This window comes from Bos taurus, chromosome 15 (genome assembly GCF_002263795.3).
Source record: "Bos taurus isolate L1 Dominette 01449 registration number 42190680 breed Hereford chromosome 15, ARS-UCD2.0, whole genome shotgun sequence".
NCBI lineage: Eukaryota > Metazoa > Chordata > Mammalia > Artiodactyla > Bovidae > Bos > Bos taurus.
In genome coordinates, this window is record NC_037342.1 from 25,166,555 (window position 1) to 25,188,102 (window position 21,548).

The 21,548-nt window shown below is 38.3% G+C and overlaps 1 protein-coding gene across 2 annotated transcripts in view; it reads left to right on the forward strand.

Annotated features, from left to right (window-relative positions):
• Positions 1 to 21,548, forward strand: part of NXPE2 (neurexophilin and PC-esterase domain family member 2) — a 51,024-nt gene that overhangs the window by 18,207 nt on the left and 11,269 nt on the right. For both annotated transcript variants that reach the window (XM_059875091.1, XM_002692997.6), the window contains exons 3-5: positions 12,797 to 13,530; positions 18,438 to 18,499; positions 20,953 to 21,168. In XM_059875091.1, coding sequence (XP_059731074.1) covers positions 12,797 to 13,530; positions 18,438 to 18,499; positions 20,953 to 21,168 — 1,012 coding nt within the window. The remainder of the gene's footprint in view (positions 1 to 12,796; positions 13,531 to 18,437; positions 18,500 to 20,952; positions 21,169 to 21,548) is intronic.

Genomic DNA, 21,548 nt, shown 5'->3' on the forward strand with positions numbered 1-21,548 from the left:
TTAATTTTATTAATAATTCAATGCCATTCTCCCAAATCTTCCCACCCTCTCCCTCTCCCACAGAGTCCATAAGACTGTTCTATACATCAGTGTCTCTTTTGCTGTCTCGTATACAGGGTTATCGTTACCATCTTTCTAAATTCCATATATATGTGTTAGTATACTGTATTGGTGTTTTTCCTTCTGGCTTACTTCACTCTGTATAATAGGCTCCAGTTTCATCCACCTCATTAGAACTGATTCAAATGTATTCTTTTTAATGGCTGAGTAATACTCCATTGTGTATAGGTACCATAGCTTTCTTATCCATTCATCTGCTGATGGACATCTAGGTTGCTTCCATGTCCTGGCTATTATAAACAGTGCTGCGATGAACATTGGGGTACACGTGTCTCTTTCCCTTCTGGTTTCCTCAGTGTGTATGCCCAGCAGTGAGATTGCTGGAACATAAGGCAGTTCTATTTCCAGGTTTTTAAGGAATCTCCACACTGTTCTCCATAGTGGCTGTACTAGTTTGCATTCCCACCAACAGTGTAAGAGGGTTCCCTTTTCTCCACACCCTCTCCAGCATTTATTATTTGTAGACTTTTGGATCGCAGCCATTCTGACTGGTGTGAAATGGTACCTCATAGTGGTTTTGATTTGCATTTCTCTGATAATGAGTGATGTTGAGCATCTTTTCATGTGTTTGTTAGCCATCTGTATGTCTTCTTTGGAGAAATGTCTATTTAGATCTTTGGCCCATTTTTTGATTGGGTCATTTATTTTTCTGGAGTTGAGCTGTAGGAGTTGCTTGTATATTTTTGAGATTAGTTGTTTGTCGGTTGCTTCATTTGCTATTATTTTCTCCCATTCTGAAGGCTGTCTTTTCACCTTGCTAATAGTTTCCTTTGATGTGCAGAAGCTTTTAAGTTTAATTAGGTCCCATTTGTTTATTTTTGCTTTTATTTCCGATATTCTGGGAGGTGGGTCATAGAGGATCCTGCTGTGATGTATGTCAGAGAGTGTTTTGCCTATGTTCTCCTCTAGGAGTTTTATAGTTTCTGGTCTTACGTTGAGATCTTTAATCCATTTTGAGTTTATTTTTGTATATGGTGTTAGAAAGTGTTCTAGTTTCATTCTTTTACAAGTGGTTGACCAGATTTCCCAGCACCGCTTGTTAAAGAGATTGTCTTTAATCCATTGTATATTCTTGCCTCCTTTGTCAAAGATAAGGTGTCCATATGTGCGTGGATTTATCTCTGGGCTTTCTATTTTGTTCCATTGATCTATATTTCTGTCTTTGTGCCAGTACCATACTGTCCTGATAACTGTGGCTTTGTAGTAGAGCCTGAAGTCAGGTAGGTTGATTCCTCCAGTTCCATTTTTCTTTCTCAAGATCGCTTTGGCTATTCGAGGTTTTTTGTATTTCCATACAAATTGTGAAATTATTTGTTCTAGCTCTGTGAAGAATACTGTTGGTAGCTTGATAGGGATTGCATTGAATCTATAAATTGCTTTGGGTAGTATACTCATTTTCACAATATTGATTCTTCCAATCCATGAACATGGTATATTTCTCCATCTATTAGTGTCCTCTCTGATTTTTTTCACCAGTGTTTTATAGTTTTCTATATATAGGTCTTTAGTTTCTTTAGGTAGATATATTCCTAAGTATTTTATTCTTTTCGTTGCAATGGTGAATGGAATTGTTTCCTTAATTTCTCTTTCTGTTTTCTCATTATTAGTGTATAGGAATGCAAGGGATTTCTGTGTGTTGATTTTGTATCCTGCAACTTTACTATAATCATTGATTAGTTCTAGTAATTTTCTAGTGGAGTCTTTAGGGTTTTCTATGTAGAGGATCATGTCATCTGCAAATAGTGAGAGTTTTACTTCTTCTTTTCCAATTTGGATTCCTTTTATTTCTTTTTCTGCTCTGATTGCTGTGGCCAAAACTTCCAAAACTATGTTGAATAGTAATGGTGAAAGTGGGCACCCTTGTCTTGTTCCTGACTTTAGAGGAAATGCTTTCAATTTTTCACCATTGAGGATAATGTTTGCTGTGGGTTTGTCATATATAGCTTTTATTATGTTGAGGTATGTTCCTTCTATTCCTGCTTTCTGGAGAGTTTTTATCATAAATGGGTGTTGAATTTTGTCAAAGGCTTTCTCTGCATCTATTGAGATAATCATATGGTTTTTATTTTTCAATTTGTTAATGTGGTGTATTACATTGATTGATTTGCGGATATTGAAGAATCCTTGCATCCCTGGGATAAAGCCCACTTGGTCATGGTGTATGATCTTTTTAATGTGTTGTTGGATTCGGATTGCTAGAATTTTGTTAAGGATTTTTGCATCTATGTTCATCATCAGTGATATTGGCCTGTAGTTTTCTTTTTTTGTGGGATCTTTGTCAGGTTTTGGTATTAGGGTGATAGTGGCCTCATAGAATGAGTTTGGAAGTTTACCTTCCTCTGCAATTTTCTGGAAGAGTTTGAGCAGGATAGGTGTTAGCTCTTCTCTAAATTTTTGGTAGAATTCAGCTGTGAAGCCATCTGGACCGGGGCTTTTGTTTGCTGGAAGATTTTTGATTACAGTTTCAATTTCCGTGCTTGTGATGGGTCTGTTAAGGTTTTCTATTTCTTCCTGGTCGAGTTTTGGAAAGTTGTACTTTTCTAAGAATTTGTCCATTTCTTCCTCGTTGTCCATTTTATTGGCATATAATTGTTGATAGTAGTCTCTTATGATCCTTTGTATTTCTGTGTTGTCTGTTGTGATCTCTCCATTTTCGTTTCTAATTTTATTGATTTGATTTTTCTCCCTTTGTTTCTTGATGAGTCTGGCTAATGGTTTATCCATTTTATTTATCCTTTCAAAGAACCAGCTTTTGGCTTTGTTGATTTTTGCTATGGTCTCTTTTGTTTCTTTTGCATTTATTTCTGCTCTAATTTTTAAGATTTCTTTCCTTCTACTAACCCTGGGGTTCTTCATTTCTTCCTTTTCTAGTTGTTTTAGGTGTAGAGTTAGGTTATTTATTTGACTTTTTTCTTGTTTCTTGAGGTGTGCCTGTATTGCTATGAACTTTCCCCTTAGGACTGCTTTTACTGTGTCCCACAGGTTTTGGGTTGTTGTGTTTTCATTTTCATTCGTTTCTATGCAAATTTTGATTTCTTTTTTGATTTCTTCTGTGATTTGTTGGTTATTCAGCAGCGTGTTGTTCAGCCTCCATATGTTGGAATTCTTAATAGTTTTTCTCCTGTAATTGAGATCTAATCTTACTGCATTGTGGTCAGAAAAGATGCTTGGAATGATTTCTATTTTTTGGAGTTTACCAAGGCTAGCTTTATGGCCCAGGATGTGATCTATCCTGGAGAAGGTTCCATGTGCGCTTGAGAAAAAGGTGAAATTCATTGTTTTGGGATGAAATGTCCTATAGATATCAATTAGGTCTAACTGGTCTATTGTACTGTTTAAAGTTTGTGTTTCCTTGTTAATTTTCTGTTTAGTTGATCTATCCATAGGTGTGAGTGGGGTATTAAAGTCTCCCACTATTATTGTGTTATTATTAATTTCTCCTTTCATACTTGTTAGCAATTGTCTTACATACTGCGGTGCTCCCGTGTTGGGTGCATATATATTTATAATTGTTATATCTTCTTCTTGGATTGATCCTTTGATCATTATGTAGTGACCTTCTTTGTCTCTTTTCACAGCCTTTGTTTTAAAGTCTATTTTATCTGATATGAGTATTGCTACTCCTGCTTTCTTTTGGTCCCTATTTGCATGGAAAATCTTTTTCCAACCCTTCACTTTCAGTCTGTATGTGTCCCCTGTTTTGAGGTGGGTCTCCTGTAGACAACATATGTAGGGGTCTTGTTTTTGTATCCATTCAGCCAGTCTTTGTCTTTTGGTTGGGGCATTCAACCCATTTACGTTTAAGGTAATTACTGATAAGTATGATCCCGTTGCCATTTACTTTATTGTTTGGGGTTTGAATTTATACACCATTTTTGTGTTTCCTGTCTAGAGAATATCCTTTAGTATTTGTTGGAGAGCTGGTTTGGTGGTGCAGAATTCTCTCAGCTTTTGCTTGTCTGAAAAGCTTTTGATTTCTCCTTCATACTTGAATGAAATCCTTGCTGGGTACAATAATCTGGGCTGTAGGTTATTTTCTTTCATCACTTTAAGTATGTCTTGCCATTCCCTCCTGGCTTGAAGAGTTTCTATTGAAAGATCAGCTGTTATCCTTATGGGAATTCCCTTGTGTGTTATTTGTTGTTTTTCCCTTGCTGCTTTTAATATTTGTTCTTTGTGTTTGATCTTTGTTAATTTGATTAATATGTGTCTTGGGGTGTTTCGCCTTGGGTTTATCCTGTTTGGGATTCTCTGGGTTTCTTGGACTTGGGTGATTATTTCCTTCCCCAGTTTAGGGAAGTTTTCAACTATTTCCTCAAGTATTTTCTCATGGTCTTTCTTTTTGTCTTCTTCTTCTGGAACCCCTATGATTCGAATGTTGTAGCGTTTAATATTGTCCTGGAGGTCTCTGAGATTGTCCTCATTTCTTTTAATTCGTTTTTCTTTTATTCTCTCTGATTCATTTATTTCTACCATTCTATCTTCTAATTCACTAATCCTATCTTCTGCCTCTGTTATTCTACTATTTGTTGCCTCCAGAGTGTTTTTAATTTCATTTATTGCATTATTCATTATATATTGACTCTTTTTTATTTCTTCTAGGTCCTTGTTAAACCTTTCTTGTATCTTCTCAATCCTTGTCTCCAAGCTATTTATCTGTGATTCCATTTTAATTTCAAGATTTTGGATCAATTTCACTATCATTATTTGGAATTCTTTATCAGGTAGTTTCCCTATCTCTTCCTCTTTTGTTTGGTTTGGTGGGCATTTATCCTGTTCCTTTATCTGCTGGCTATTCCTCTGTCTCTTCATCTTGTTTAAATTGCTGAGTTTGGGGTGTCCTTTCTGTATTCTGGCAGTTTGTGAAGTTCTCTTTATTGTGGCTTTTCCTCGCTGTGTGTGGGTTTGTACAGGTGGCTTGTCAAGGTTTCCTGGTTAGGGAAGCTTGTGTCGGTGTTCTGATGGGTGTAGCTGTATTTCTTCTCTTTGTTCAGTTGCGCTATGGGGAGGGAGGGAGGGATGCTGCAAACAAATAACACTGGCATGCGCTCGCACTGCCTCAGCCACACTGAGTCTGCCCCCGCTCACGGCGCGTGTAACCTCCCTGCCCACACTGCTCGGGCTCTAGGTTGTTCTGCTGGGAACAATCCGAGGCTGGCTCTGGGTTGCATGTACCTCCCAGGTCCAAGCCACTCAGGTTCAGGCACTCGGGTAGTCCTCAGAGGCGCAGACTCAGTTGGGCCTGAGTTTTGTTGCTCTTCCCAGGTCCGAGCAGCTCAAGTGATGAGGTGTTTGGCGAGCGCCAGTGCTGCGACTTATCACCTCCCCGCTACTTGGTTATCTGGGTGTAAAACCGGCGTACCTTCTCAGGCAGATGTGAACCGTCCAGACCCCCAAGAAGTTTTAGTTAGCAAAGAAGCCTGCTTACAGGTTTATAGATAATGTCTCTCTGGGGCTGCGATTGCCCCCTTCCGGCTCTGGCTGCCTATCACCGGAGGGGGAAGGTCTGCAGCCAGCTATCTCTGTTCAATTCTTTGTTCCGTGCGCGGGCCTGGCGGTGTCTTAGGTTGGGGCTGGCTTTTCGCTTGGTAGATATCCCACAGTCTGGTTTGCTAGCCCAAATTATTTCGCTCAGATAGCGCTCAGGGTATTCAGGCCAGATTCTTACTCTAAGCAATGCAGCCCGCGCTGCGTCTCCCTGCCCAGCCCCAGCTTGCTAATGGCGCGTGCAGGTGTCTGCGCTGCTTCTCCGCTGGGGGAGTTACCGTAGGACTCGCAATCTTCGAGTTTTAATTGTTTATTTATTTTTTCTCCCTGTTATGTTGCCCTCTGTGCTTCCAAAGCTCGGCACAGATTCGGCAGTGAGAAGGTTTCCTGGTGTTTGGAAACTTCTCTCTTTTTAAGACTCCCTTCCCGGGACTCCGTCCCTCCCTCTTTTGTCTCTTTTTTTGTCTTTTATATTTTTTCCTACCTCCTTTTGAAGAGTTGGATTGCTTTTCTGGGTGCCTGATGTCCTCTGCCGGCATTCAGAAGTTGTTTTGTGGAAATTTACTCGACGTTTAAATGCTCTTTTGATGAATTTGTGGGGGAGAAAGTGTTCTCCCCGTCCTACTCCTCCGCCATCTTGGCTCCTCCCCCCTCCAAAGAATTGTTCTTGATGAAAGGTTAATGGTTCTGGACTTATGGCCACAGTTTAGAGACAGGTAGTAAAGACAGTCCTTTTCTGTAAAGATAAAAATCTCAGTGCAAGAAATAGCTCTCCTTAAAAAGCCTTTTTTTCTTTTTTCTATCAGGTAACCTTCCTCTTATCTTTTGAGAACTATATGTCATCAGCTCTGTGAAGCCATTCATTCTTCAAGAGGGCAAAAAATTTTATTGGGGTATAACTCATATAACATACTACTCACTCATTTAAAATATATAATTCAATACTTTGGGGTTACAATTGGTTTTATAATTATTAATTGTAAAAACTGTGATCAAATATAACATAAAACTTTATTTTAACAATTTTAATGTTATAACACAATGACATTAATAATATTTATAATATTGTGTAACCATCACCACTGTCTATTTCTAAAACATTTTTATTACTCCAAATAGAAACTCTGTGACCACTAAACCCCAATTCCCATTTCCCCCTCAGAAAGCCATTTTTAGCAGTCTGGGGCCAAGTTTGCAACAATCTCTTTGAAATGCCCTTGCAGTTCTACTTAACATGTCTTTCAAATTATTCTTTTTTTAATAATAAGTTTGTATATTCATTCTTTTCACTAGGTTGGTTTTTCTGGATATACAATCATATCCTCTCATAATTAGTCAGAAATAATTAATTAAATTAAAATTATTATTATTGAGATCAGTAAAGGCTAAGAATATCTATACCATAAGAACCAGTAGACAGAAATCAACACAATATTGTATAGAAATTATCTTCCAATTGAAAAAAAGAGCCAGTGGAGTAGATCTTTCTATCCACTTATTTGAATTCTATATAGACAAAAGAATTTAAAAATCCAGTCATACAAAATATGAAAAAACTGATTCTAAAGTTTGTGTGGAGAGGCAAAACCCCCAGGGTAACCAAATCAAGAGTAAAGAACAGAGTCAGAAGACTGACTTCAAGACTTACTATAAAGCTTACTATACTTACTATAGTACAGTAATCAAGACAGAATGATATTAGTGAAAGAATGATGAACAAATCAGTGGAGCAGAGTAGAGACTCCAGAAACAGACCCACATATATAAAGTCAACTAATGGTTGACAATGGAGGAAAGACAGTCTTTTCAATAAATGGTACTGGAACATGTTTAAAAACAAAAAACAAAAAAAACCTAGACAACTTTTCTAAAAATGAATCACTGACCTAAATGTAAAATGTAAAACTATAAAATTTCAAGAGATAACAGGAGAAAATGATACTGACTTTGGGTATGGAGATGACATTTTAGATATCATACCAAAGGCACAATCTATAAAGGAAATAATTCATAAACTGAACCTCTTTAAAAGTAAACTTGTGCCCTATGAAAGGCAAGAGAATGAGAAGACAAGCTGCAGACAGAAAATATTTGCATAAGACACATCTGATAAATAAATGTTATCAAAAATATACAAAGAACCCTTTTTTCCCCTCTAGGATTATTTGGCACATTTACACGTGAAAAAATTAGAAACCACTTGAAACATATATAATACACACACAGAGTATCTGAAGCGTCATCTTTAGAATTTGAAATATGAACCTTAGATAAAGCTGTAGCTGTAGATAGCACATCCGTTTCCAAACTGAAAGATCCTCTTATTTATCTCAAAATTGCCACAGGAGATGCTAGTTGTGCAATATTAAACATCTTCTCCTAAGGGAACACTCTACCATTGCTTAAACATGAAATTTATCTTCACTACACTTATATCTTTGCCAAACCCATTTGAAAAGCCATTTATTTGGAACATTTATTTGATCAATCTAGTTTGTAGCCAAAATATCTTCTAGTCCTGTAATCAAAATTTGGAGCGTATTTTAAAACAGAACCAGATTCTATATCCTAAAAGATAAACATGAACTAAAACTTAGTAAGACAACTCACAGTAACCACATCAAGATGAAATGTTCACTGCTAAAGTAGGTCAAAATTGTTTATAAAAAGCACAAAATACATATATATTAAAAAAAAGACTTCATGGTAAAAAATAAACCAACTAAGCTTTTTAATTTATTCCCTTATTGTCGACCAAAGAACTTCTTCAGCGTGTAGTACAATTTAGTGGTTAAGACTACAGGTTCTAGAGTCTGCCTTCCTGCATTTGAATCATACTTCCCATCACTTACTAGCTCTGCATCTCTGGCCAAGTTATTTAACTTTCTCAGGGCTTCACTTTCACTTTCTGTAGAAGAGGGGAAGCAGTTCTACTAGTGTCAAAGGATTGTCATGGGGCTACATTAGAAAATCCAATTAAAACAATTAGAACAGCATCGACTCATAGAAAATGCTTGCTTATTATTATTATTATTAATGTTATTTAATACTGTTGTGATTTCTTACTTTGTTTTCTAATTTTCCATCTAAGTCTTCCAACTTAAAAATTCAGGGGAGATCAGGTGCGTCTTGCTTATGTTTCCACATGTCTCCATAGTTAACCCAAGGTTGGGTGCATAGCATGGACTCACTATGTATTTTATGGAAGAAGGAAGGGGAGAGAAGGAAAAAAGAGAAATGAAGTAGGGAGGAAGAGAAGGAAGGAAAAGGAGGAGGAGAGGAGAGGAGAGGAGAGAAGAGATGTGGGAGAAGAGAGGAAAGGAGAGAAAATAAGGAGTAAAAGAAGTGAAAATGTTTAGTCAGGAGCAGAAAACCAATAATAGTATGGCATGGTTTCATGATTTGGAGTAAAACTCTCTTAATAATTTCACAGGTAACTTGATTGTTCTTTATCTAAATCTATTTATTTAATACTTTTGATATATATGTACAATCACAGTTGTTTGAATACATTATAGATTTGTTTTCACCTGTGGCTCATTTATGTTGATGTGTGGCAGAGGCCAACTCAATATTGTAGAGCAATTGTCCTCCAAAAAATAAACAAAAAATGTATCCAAATATTTTAAAACATTTAATCCATTTGGTTTGTACACATACACTGAAAGGTATGAGGGAAAACACAGAATGAAGCATAAATTCATGTACACAGGCTAATTCGAAGTTTAGCTTTTAGACTTATTTACCTTGAGACTCATCTTCAGCTTTCAGGTTGGTTGGGGTGGTAGGCCCAAGGCAGCTTCTGGAATTTCTGAGTGGCTCTAGTCAGTACCAGATAGTTCCGGTAGTCTTGAGTTATATGTATAGTCTACTGAGGCTGTCAGACATCTCACTACTGGATCCTCGAAGCTGGCTCAATGACTGTATTACTGGGTCTGCCTTTGAGCACTTTGTCAACAGTCAACTTCATGACTGCTCTGACCACATCTGCTTCATCAGCCCTGAAGTCACTCAGTTCATCAAGGACACTGGCAACCCAGGTATTAAAAAGTTTTTTTCTATGGGTAGATATTGCCCAAGCCATTAGATGTTAAATTTGTTAATTTGAAAGTGCTATATGTTACCTGGCAGCTTGGAGGGGAGGGCTGTTTGGGGAGAGTGGATACATGTTTATTCATGGCTGAGTTCTTTCGCTCTTCACCGAAACGATCACAACATTAATTGACTAGACCCCAGTACAAAATAAAAAAAATTTCTTTTTTTAAAAAGTGCTACAATTGAGACTTCCTTGGTGGTCCAGTGGCTGAGACTACAGCTCCCAATGCAGGAGACATGAGTTCAATCCCTGGCCAGGAAATTAGATCCTGTGTGCTGCAACTAAGACCCAATGCAGCCAAATAAATAAATAAACAAAGTAAATATTTAAAAAGTGCTATAATCTTAATAAGAAGTAATAAAGTTGTTATCCAATTTAAGATTAAAAATTGGGGAGAGTGATTATTTACCAGATAGTGAAATTACGATCATATATGGTAATAAAAAGGAATGAAAATAATGCAATAAAGTGAATAAATTCAAAACAGGTAATCTGCTAATTTAACTAAATCTAATTAGAATGATTATGGGTAGTCTAAAGGATCTAGTTTGGCTGACTAGGTTTTTCCTTAATAAAATAGTTGATTTTTTTCTTTGACTTAGTACCTGATAGACTTAGTACAAAGGTACTTGTTTATAATTTGAAATGACATATTTTTCATGATTTTCCAATAGTGCTAATTCCTATAGAACAAATACTATCTCAAAATTTTGCTCTCTACTGAGCGGGTATTTTTATTCACTAAATAAACATTTTATTTTGTTTAAAAAATAGAATTGAATATTTAGAAAATGAAAGTGTGGGGAACAGTCTAAGATTAGAAGCAATAGAAGTATATCACAAAGGGATTTTTCAGCACTTTTACAGTAAACATTAAATACTTCTAAAAATGTCAAGAAGTGACATTTGCAGGTAAAAAGTTTTTTCTGAAAAACTGAGAGATGAAATGTTAAAATGTTTGTTATATAAAGTACTGATGTACCAAGAAATTAAAAAGCATTGAAATCAATGAAATCAGAATAAAAAATTGAACAAATGAAATAAACTATATGGAAGAGAAGAAAACACTATTTCTTATACAATATTTGAGAGAAAATAAAGTTGAAACATACTAGTATTAAAATAAATGTAATTTAAAACAATAGTAAGTCTCCATTTTTACCTGTCAACTTTGCAAATAGTTTTAATGACAACGTTTTATAATTTCACCAACAGTATTTAAAATGATGAATTTTGTAAGGGAAACTTAATTAACTGAGATATCCAACTCCTTTCTCTCGGTGAGCAGAAAGCTATCCAAACTTCTCAGTCAGAAGACAGATTTTATATGACTCTCTTAGTCAGCTCACAGTCCAATTATTAGAATATGAAATGGATGCATGTGTGCTAAGCTGCTTCATTTGTGTTTGACTTTTTGCAACCCCATGGGCTGTAGTCCACCAGACTCCTCTGTCCATGGGATTCTCCAGTATTCTTGCCAGGAGAATGGAGTTGCCATGCCCTCATTTAGGAGATCTTCCCAACCCAGGGATTAAACCCACATCTCTTATGCCTCCTGCTTTGGCAGGCAGGTTCTTTACCACTAGTGCCAACTGGGAGGCAGAATATGATATATGTGATGTTATATATTGTTTTGGCATAACTAAATATCTTGTTCTAGAAAAATCTTTGACTATAGCTGCAGTGCTGCTTAGTCGCTCAATCATGTCTGATTCTTTGCAACCCCATGGACTGTAGCCTGACAGGCTCCTCCGTGGAGTTTTCCAAGCAAGAATACTGGAGCAGGTTGCCATTTCTTACTCCAAGGGGTTTTCCTGACCCCGCAATCGAACCCACGTCTCTTGCATATCCTGCAATGCATCTTTATGACAGAGGAAATAAGACATCTGAGCTTCAAGCCTTTCTGTATAAGTATTAAACAGCAGTTGACTTAAAAAGCAAAACAAAGTAGAGCAAACCACAAACACGACAATTAAGAAACAAACAGGAGTTGTTTCCAACCCTGGCTTTACTCATGTCATTTTAGGCTACAGCTAAATGTACTTCCTTGAGGCCTGAGAGATTCCTGGGACCTGAACAGACTTTAAACTGGTGGTGATGTTTCCTCCAATTACCTCATTGTCCCGCAGAAAACATGCATTCCTTGTCAGCTAAATAAACTTCTGAGTTGATTAAAGATGTCTTTCAGTACCCTTGTAATGGAGCATTGTACTTAACTCATACTTTGCTGCAGTGTGGCACGCCAGCTAGTCTTACATATTGCTGGTGGCAATGAAAACTCTTATCTTGAGGATATATATTTGACAGTTAAGGATAGAAATGTTTATATTCTTTAGATGACAGATAATTCAATAATATATGATCTGATATGCCCATCCCTAGGAATCCTTCAAAGAAGTATCTTATGTTTGGAAAGTTGGAAACTATCCAAATGTAATGTCAGATGGAAGTGAATAACTATAATCCAATTGTCTAGTGTCACTGGCCACAGAATTCATTTTACATCCTCTTGACAGAGTATCATGCAACCATTAAAACTGATCATGAAAATTATCTAACAATATTAAAATGTTTAAAATCCATGGTATTATCTGCAAATATGTGTTAGTACTATATATTTAGTATGGTTACAACTAAATGAATTATATGCATGGAAGGAAAAAGAAGGAGTGGACATAACAATTCAAAAACACCATAAAGAGCAAAGCTTAGGTAAGATCATATTTTTAAAACATGGTGTTTTCCCTATTGCCTATAATATGGCTATATGATTTTCATAAAGAAAAGTAAGCCAAGTGAAGAGTTGGTGAAGGAAAACACTTAACCAGCCAATCATTTGGTAGTATAAAATTATTTCATATATTTAATTTTTAAGCCAATGACTTCTAACAGAAATCATCAGCTGGTAACTAAGGAAGTTACATTTCATGGAAATTAGTCCTGTGATTCCAAAACTGAAAACTAGTTAGAATCCATTTTTTATCTGTGTGATTATATCAATCGAGATGTATATAACTAACCCATAATAGTTTATTTTGAAAAGCAAGCCATATTATTTGCTGATAATATATCCTTTTTTCCTCAATACTTCAGTTCTTGTTCAGCTTGAGAAATTCTATTTCTCTGAATCATTGGAACATATTCAGAAATTCCACCTACCTGGAAGCCCCACCAAATCCGGAAATTTCACCAACTGAGACTGAGCTGAGGATACAGAGGATCATGGAGAAGCTAGACCAGCTGGTCCCACCCAGACCCTTCACCAACGTGAGCTCCACCACCAGCGCCACACACAGCAGAGCCACCGTCCTCAGCCCTCGGGACACATACTGCAGGGGGGACCGGCTGGACGTCCTGCTGGAGATGAGGGACCACCTGGGACGCAGGAAGGAATATGGCGGGGATTTCCTCAGGGCCAGGATATTTTCCCCAGGCCTGAAGGCGGGTGCTTCAGGAAAGGTGACAGACTTCAGCAACGGCACCTACCTTGTGAGCTTCACCCTGTTCTGGGAGGGCCAGGTGTCCCTGTCCGTCCTGCTCATCCACCCCAGTGAAGGGGTGTCGGCTCTCTGGAGGGCCAGGAACCAAGGCTACGACAGGGTGAACTTTACAGGCCAGTTTGCTAACGGCCCCTCCCCGGTCTTCTCTAAATGTGGCCTGACCCTTCACACCAGTGCTGAACTGTGCGAGTACCTGGACGATCGCGACCAGGAAGCCTTCTACTGCTTGAAGCCTCCCCGTGTTCCCTGTGAGGCGCTGACCCACGTGACCACCAGGAGTGCAAATATTTCCTATATTAGACAGAAAGAATGGGCCCTTTTCCACAGGTAAATAGGCCTTCAAATACTATTATTGATACAAAGAAGGAGACTTAGGTTCAGACCAACTCTGCTTAATAACTTTTCATAATCAAGCTCCCTTAAGTCAATAATGTTGACTAGGTTATAATCAGAGTCAGTTGGGATGGTAATATATTAGCAGAGCCCCATACAGGTCCCCTTCTCAACTGTGCTTTTAGTCATCCTGACTATTTGTAAAACGAGTATAACCCATGAAGCAATTTCTATAGGTTGAAGGAGATCAGCCCTGGGATTTTTTTGGAAGGAATGATGCTAAAGCTGAAACTCCAGTACTTTGGCCACCTCATGCGAAGAGTTGACTCATTGGAAAAGACTCTGATGCTGGGAGGGATTGAGGGCAGGAGGAGAAGGGGACAACAGAGGATGAGATGGCTGGATGGCATCACTGATTCGATGGACGTGAGTCTCAGTGAACTCCGGGAGTTGGTGATGGACAGGGAGGCCTGGCGTGTTGTGATTCATGGGGTCGCAAAGAGTCGGACACGACTGAGCGACTGATTTGATCTGATCTGATAGTTCTCCATGGCTTGTCACACTTTTAGATTCAGTAATTTTCTGGAGACTAACATTTTCTATAATATATTCCATGGGATGCCAATCCTACAGAGTGTTAATAGATGCTATGCAAAAACAAAAACAGAACAACAATGACAAAAAAAACCCCAAAACAAACAAAGCAACAAAAAACCCACAGGGAGTGAATGTTGTCATTATTTGGTCTACCTCACCCTTGACATCAAATGACTCACCAAATCCCATGAATTGTACCTTCCAATATTTCCTGAACCCAGCCATTTCATTCCATGGCTGTTCCCTCTGTCCTTGTATAAACTATTATCTTGCCTCAGATTATTGCAGCGATCTCCAGAGATGTTTCCTTGCTCACAGCCTGGTTTCCTTCCTATCCATAGTGCATTCAGACCAGTGTTTTACTTTTCCTTGCCTAAAATCCTTAATATGATCCCATTCCTCTAAGGATGACATCTAAACTCTTTAGTATGTTTACAAGGGCTTGTCTCTCTCTGAAGCCCCTTATCTCACCTTTCAGCTACCTTGCTCTCTGTCACTCAAATTGAACTCCTTTAATTATACAAAAGGACCATGCTCTCTCTCAGCTCTGGCATTTCACAAGCCTGCATCTTAACATCATTTCCGCTTTGTTTGGTAAACTGCTAGTCCCGTAGCCTTCCATTGTATTCTATTCTCCCCCAATCAAAATACTCATTACACTATTAAATTTCAGATAAACATTTTGTATCCTCTGCCAAGCTGTAAGCTCTGTGACCCAATAACTGTGACGATTGGGTTGGCTAAAACGTTCTTTTGGGTTTTTCTATAACATCTTATGGAAAAACCCAAACGAACCTTTTGGCCAATCAAATTTTTTTCAACATTCATTCATTCAATTTGTAAATAGTTCTCACTTTCTATATTCCAGACACAGCTGTAGGTGTTGAGAATTTAACATTCTGGGCTGGGGTAGAAAGACAACAAAGAGATTTGTAACATAGAGTCATCAGAATAAGATCGGAATGTGATAGTGAATGTTATTTTATTTATTTATTTATTTTTCATATGCATGCTCCTGTGCTCTTGGAGTCATCTATGATATTCTTTTTCCTCTCTTTTTTTAAAATTTTATTTTATTTTTAAACTTTACAATATTGTATGAGTTTTGCCAAATATCGAAATGAAAAGCATGGTCAGGTAAGTATCTTGAGCAGCAAACTGAGAATGGGTTACTTGAACAGCAACCTGAATGAAGTGAGGAAGTGAGCCATGTGCATTTAAGGGGAACACTATTTCAAGAAGGGGACTAGAACCTGAAGCAACAGCATACTGGAATCTTCCAGGAACATGAAGGGGACCATTGAGGCTGGAATGCAGTGAATGAAGGAAAAAGGAGCTCCAGCAAGTAGGTAGAGCGTTGGAATATCTATTAACTTTAGTATCTATTCCTTCAAGTCAGATAGAACACAAAACACTTCCCCAAATTATTTGACTATGGGCCACCCATTTAATGGATTATTTTAAGGGGTTGTGGTTCTATAGTAAATGCTGCTGCAGAATGGCCTTGGTTTTCTAAAACAGGTTCAGAAAAGCAAGTTGGATAGCATAATATCCTGGAAGTTCAAGTTCAAATCCAATTCAAACACTATGATGACACAAGGGGAGGGGGCAGGATACAACAGACCCTACCTGGCTATAAGATTTCCCTTCCACGCCTAGGTTGCCTTTATTTCTTTTTGTTTTCCTGGTCGAGGTGTGAAAAAATCCATTGATCTTATAGCTCAGCCATAAAAGGCAGGACTTTTTCAAATATTTTGCTAATAACCAAAGGATACATAATCATGGAGACATAAAGGCCTAAATAATCACAAAAGCATAAAGACCTTCTTGTCTTGAAGGTCTCAAAACCACATCTCAACTCTATGCACAAAGATTACCTGTGCTGATTCCATATTTCCTGTTCACTACATCTGCTCCCTCTTGAGAAAATGGTCCTCCTTGCAGTTTGGGATGGAGGAGCACTCCTTGCACATTCTCCTGTCTGCTCTCAGGAATGCTAAGTTCTGGGTCTGGCAGGTCTGCAGATGTCTATTTTGGGTCTAATTATACTTCTCATCTCACACGCTAGTAAAGTAATGCTCAAAATTCTCCAAGCCAGGCTTCAGCAATATGTGAACCGTGAACTTCCTGATGTTCAAGCTGGTTTTAGAAAAGGCAGAGGAACCAGAGATCAAATTGCCAACATCTGCTGGATCATGGAAAAAGCAAGAGAGTTCCAGAAAAGCATCTATTTCTGCTTTATTGACTATGCCAAAGCCTTTGACTGTGTGGATCACAATAAACTATGGAAAATTCTGAAAGAGATGGGAATACCAGACCACCTGACCTGCCTCTTGAGAAATTTGTATGCAGGTCAGGAAGCAACAGTTAGAACTGGACATGGAACAACAGACTGGTTCCAAATAGGAAAAGGAGTTCGTCAAGGCTGTATATTGTCACCCTGTTTATTTAACTTATATGCAGAGTACATCATGAGAAACGCTGGGCTGGAGAAACACAAGCTGGAATCAAGATTGCCGGGAGAAATATCAATAACCTCAGATATGCAGATGACACCACCCTTATGGCAGAAAGTGAAGAGGAACTCAAAAGCCTCTTGATGAAAGTGAAAGTGGAGAGTGAAAAAGTTGGCTTAAAGCTCAACATTCAGAAAATGAAGATCATGGCATCCGGTCCCATCACTTCATGAGAAATAGATGGGGAAACAGTGGAAACAGTGTCAGACTTTATTTTTCTGGGCTCCAAAATCACTGCAGATGGTGACTGCAGCCATGAAATTAAAAGACACTTACTCCTTGGAAGGAAAGTTATGACCAACCTAGATAGCATATTCAAAAGCAGAGACGTTACTTTGCCAACAAAGGTTCATCTAGTCAAGGCTGTGGTTTTTCCTGTGGTCATGTATGGATGTGAGAGTTGGACTGTGAAGAAGGCTGAGCGCCGAAGAATTGATGCTTTTGAAGTGTGGTGTTGGAGAAGACTCTTGAGAGTCCCTTGGACTGCAAGGAGATCCAACCAGTCCATCCTAAAGGAGATCAGCCCTGGGATTTCTTTGGAAGGAATGATGCTAAAGCTGAAACTCCAGTACTTTGGCCACCTCATGCAAAGAGTTGACTCACTGGAAAAGACTCTGATGCTTGGAGGGATTGGGGGCAGGAGGAGAAGGGGACGACAGAGGATGAGATGGCTGGATGGCATCACTGACTCGATGGATGTGAGTCTAAGTGAACTCCGGGAGTTGTTGATGTACAGGGAGGCCTGGCGTGCTGCGATTCATGGGGTTGCAAAGAGTCGGACACGACTGAGCGACTGATCTGATCTGATGCTTCTCAAGTGAGCTATGTTCATGACAATAATCTGCCCGACTCCATTTTACTTCCCCAAAGACACATTTACTTCCTCCATACCCTGCTCTATTCAAACCATTTATCCCTCCCTCCCTTACCCCACACCCCTCCCCCCTCCCCTGTCCATCAATGCATGGAAGTAGAGATATGAGTAGTAGAGTTCACACTGCTGCTGCTAAGTCACTTCAGTCGTGTCTGACTCTGTGTGACCCCATAGACTATAGCCCACCAGGCTCCTCTGTCCATGGTTTCCCAGGCACGAATACTGGGCTGCCATTTCCTTCTCCATATCTGGCTTATTTTATTTAGCAAAATGGTCTCTAGAATCATCCATATTGTTGCAAATGGCAGGACTTTCTTAAGGCTGAGAAATATTCCATTGTACATATAAACCATATTTTTTTTTATCTATTTACCCATTGATAGACACTTAGCTTGTTCCCATATCATGGCTATTGCCAATAATGCTGCTATGACCACAGAACTACAGATATCTCTTCAAGTTTGCAGAACTCTTACATCAGAAGCTCTGAAGATGAAGCCCAGTGATCTGAGTTATAACAAGCACTCTAGATGATTCTGATGCAAACTCGAATTAGAGAAGTACTCGCCTAAGAAAATATCCATGAAGGACTAAATTACTATGTGTGCTAAATGTGGTAGAATGTGGTCAAAAATAATTTGGATGGTAAAATCGAAGAGATTTATACTTGATTAATTGCACATACAAGGTGAGTGACTCTCTGGATCTCTGGATTCCTATCATTAGCAGGAGAACAGTTTTACAGAATCCTGGCCTGTTTCTTTTCTGTATAATATCTAAAATATATCAAAATAAAGAAAAAACGTATTTACAGAGAGTTGAGAGTGGTTTGATTGTTCTAAGTCCCCCATGATTTATTCTTACTTTAATGTCTCAACAGTTATCAGGCTAATTTATTTTCTCGTTTCTTGGAGGTCCAACGTGGGGGTTGAAATGATGAAGAACTTTGCCTCCATCAAGGTCTTAGCATGTGGCAGTAAGTCTATTGTGTTCAAAATTTATCCATTTAATGGACATCCTTACTTTAAGAGATATTTATTGAATATTAACCATTTCAATTTTTCATTTCCTGGGATAAATAGTATTAATTATCTTGGGCTTTGCAGAAGGGGTTTTATTCTTGGAAATTATTTTCTTATAAATTTAAACCAATTTTCATCTTGAGTCCGCTATAAAAGGCTAGGCAACCCTTCATTTCAGCTGCCTTCTCTCAAAATGTACAGGTTATTTGTATTTGTATTTCATCTTGGGATTTGTTCCTGAAAAACCAGTAATTGGGTACCGGTGAAAATGTCTCAAATGAACTACAGAGCTTGGAAATTTCTTTGATGGTTTCTAATCTCTCTTTCAGCCAAACCATCTCAGTTAAAGTTCTATAAATGAAAATTCCTGTGGATTTCTTTCAGTTTTATCACATAAACTTCAGTGGTCAATTCAAAGCCATCTCAGTTATCAAAGTGATGTTTCTGCTATACTGAAATTAAAGTGAACTTCAAAGAAGCAGATTACTTCCATTTTAACAGTCAATAGGGTATACATCTACCCACTGCCCTTTTCTCATGTATTCAGAAATGTTTATTGAGGACCTACTATAGGCAAAGAACTTTGCTAAACCCTGTGGGGATATAAATAAACCAGAAACCCAGATCTAAAGCTCACAGGCTATGGGTGAAAGATACATTCCTTCCCTGCCATGGCAACCATCATCCATCCATCACTTTTACACCAATGAAAGTTCTTTGACTCTTGAGGCCAATTAATGTGTAACACCCCTCTTTGGTTTCCCTCTTGCCTAGATAGTAATTTCTAGTAAAGTCTTATGAGATGGTGTGTTCCTGAACATATATCCCAAATCTGAGCGATGTAGGTAGATAACAAAAAGATGTGGCTTTAAAAAAATTGTGTATTTATTTATTTATTGGCTGCACTGGTCTTCGTTGCTGCGCATGGGCTTTCTCCAGTTGTGGTGAATAGGGGCTACTCTTCCTTGTAGTTCATGGGCTTCTCACTGCGGTGGCTTCTCTTGTTGCAGAGTACAGTCTATAGGCTCAAGAAATCAGTAGCTGTGGCTCTTGGGCTTAGTTGCTCCGTGGCACGTGGCATCTTCTCGGGCCAGAGACTGAACTACCGTCACCTCATTGGCAGGTGGATTCTTAACCACTGGACCACCAGAGAAGTCCCAAGATTTTTTCTTTTTAACTTATTTATTTATTTTAGTTGGAGGATAATTACAATATTGTGATGTGGCTGATTCATGTTGATGTATGCCAAGATTGGTTTTAAAGTGGCAAAAGATAAAAATAGCTGAGTTACACATGGATGGAAAGATTTTGATATGAGTCAGTGAGTTCAGCTTAGGCCACTTTTAAAGTGGAATAGTCGGGCTTCTCTGGTGGCTCAGATGATAAAGAATCCACCAGCAATGCAGGAGACCTGGGTTCGATCTCTGGGTTGGGAAAATACCCTGGAGGAGGGCATGGCAACCCACACCAGTATCCTTGCCTGGAGAATCTCCATGGACAGAGGAGCCTGACAGAGGACAGAGTCGGACATGACTGAGCGACTAAGCACTGCAAAGCAGAATATTCAGAAAAAGCAGATATTGTTCTTCTCTTTTTCTGCACTAATCAGACCACACAGCATATTAAGTTCAGTTTTGGGCACAAGGAAGAAACACTGAAGGAGTTTTCCTGTGAACTAGAAAACATGGCTCTGATATATACAGAATAAGAAGCAGCAGTCATTTCGTAAATGTGTTCAAACTTTCTCCATGAGTAAGTAGTTTGAGGAAGAGATGTCCAGTCCTGCCTGGCCAGGGTCATGGAAATGATATTCAGTTGGGCTACTGATTGCTGCTTTTTACCACCACGCATTTCTCCCTCAATTTTGGCTAGCTGTCTCACAACTGCATGGCCTTAGGAATAACATGAAGCCCTGGGAAACACTGAAAATTCACAAGGGAAAAATCTAACCCCCCTCTGTGTGTGTGCATGCTCAGTCATCCAGTCATGTCTAATTCTTTGCGACCCTATGGATTGTAGCCCTCAAGGCTCCGCTGTCCATTAGCTATTCCAGGCAAGAATACTGAAGTGGATTGCCATTTTCTACTCAAGAGGATCTTCCAAACCCAGGGGTCAAACCTGTGTGTCTTGTATCTCCTGCACTGGCAGGCAGATTCTTTACCACTGTGCCACCTGGGGAGCCTCAACCCCATTCTAGGGAATACCATTCATTACTGAGATTATTCAAAAGTGATAAGTTTTAAGTCATCCCTTTAACATGATCTTGTTAAGTAAATATTTAGGAAGAAGACAAAGCAATAGAGAAGGGTGGAGGGAAAAGGGGAAAAAGAGGAAGAAAATGAGGAAACTGTCTTTGAAATAATTTGTGATAATAAAAATTGCTGATTGTGGGAATTCTTATCACCAGAGAGTAAGAACATAGAAGCAAAATGTCGGCTCGGCATGAAGAGTCCTTTCCCCAGTGGTTATACTGTGAAAAGAAAGTGGATTGCAGCATTTTGTAAACAGATAGAATTAAATGAAACAAAAACTATAAATGACTGCTTGAAGAGAAAACTTATTTACCTAATGGGAGATTCAACACTGCGTCAGTGGATTCAATATTTACCAAAAATGGTAAAAAGTACGTGTCTTATTTTTATTTTGAAATTATAGTTGCCTTCAGAGGCTATTTTTATAATAGAAGTCTTCATTTTCCTTTTCTAATGTTAATTATTTTTTAAAACGCATCAAACATTTAGATTTGGGCTTTTAATCAAAAGTTAAATTTTATCTTTTCGTTCTCAAATATCAACATTTTATTCCTCTGTCTCTATGCTGGTAATAATTTCACAATTTTGTTAAGATTTTAATGCATTTGGTAAAGTTCTATTCTTCCCATAGGCAGCAATGTTTTTATAGTTAGAAGTGATCTTGGTCAGAATTTTATAAATATGTACATCTAAAAATTATATCATTATTTTCCTTTTGTTAAAAGAGTTATTGATTTTTTTTTACCCATCA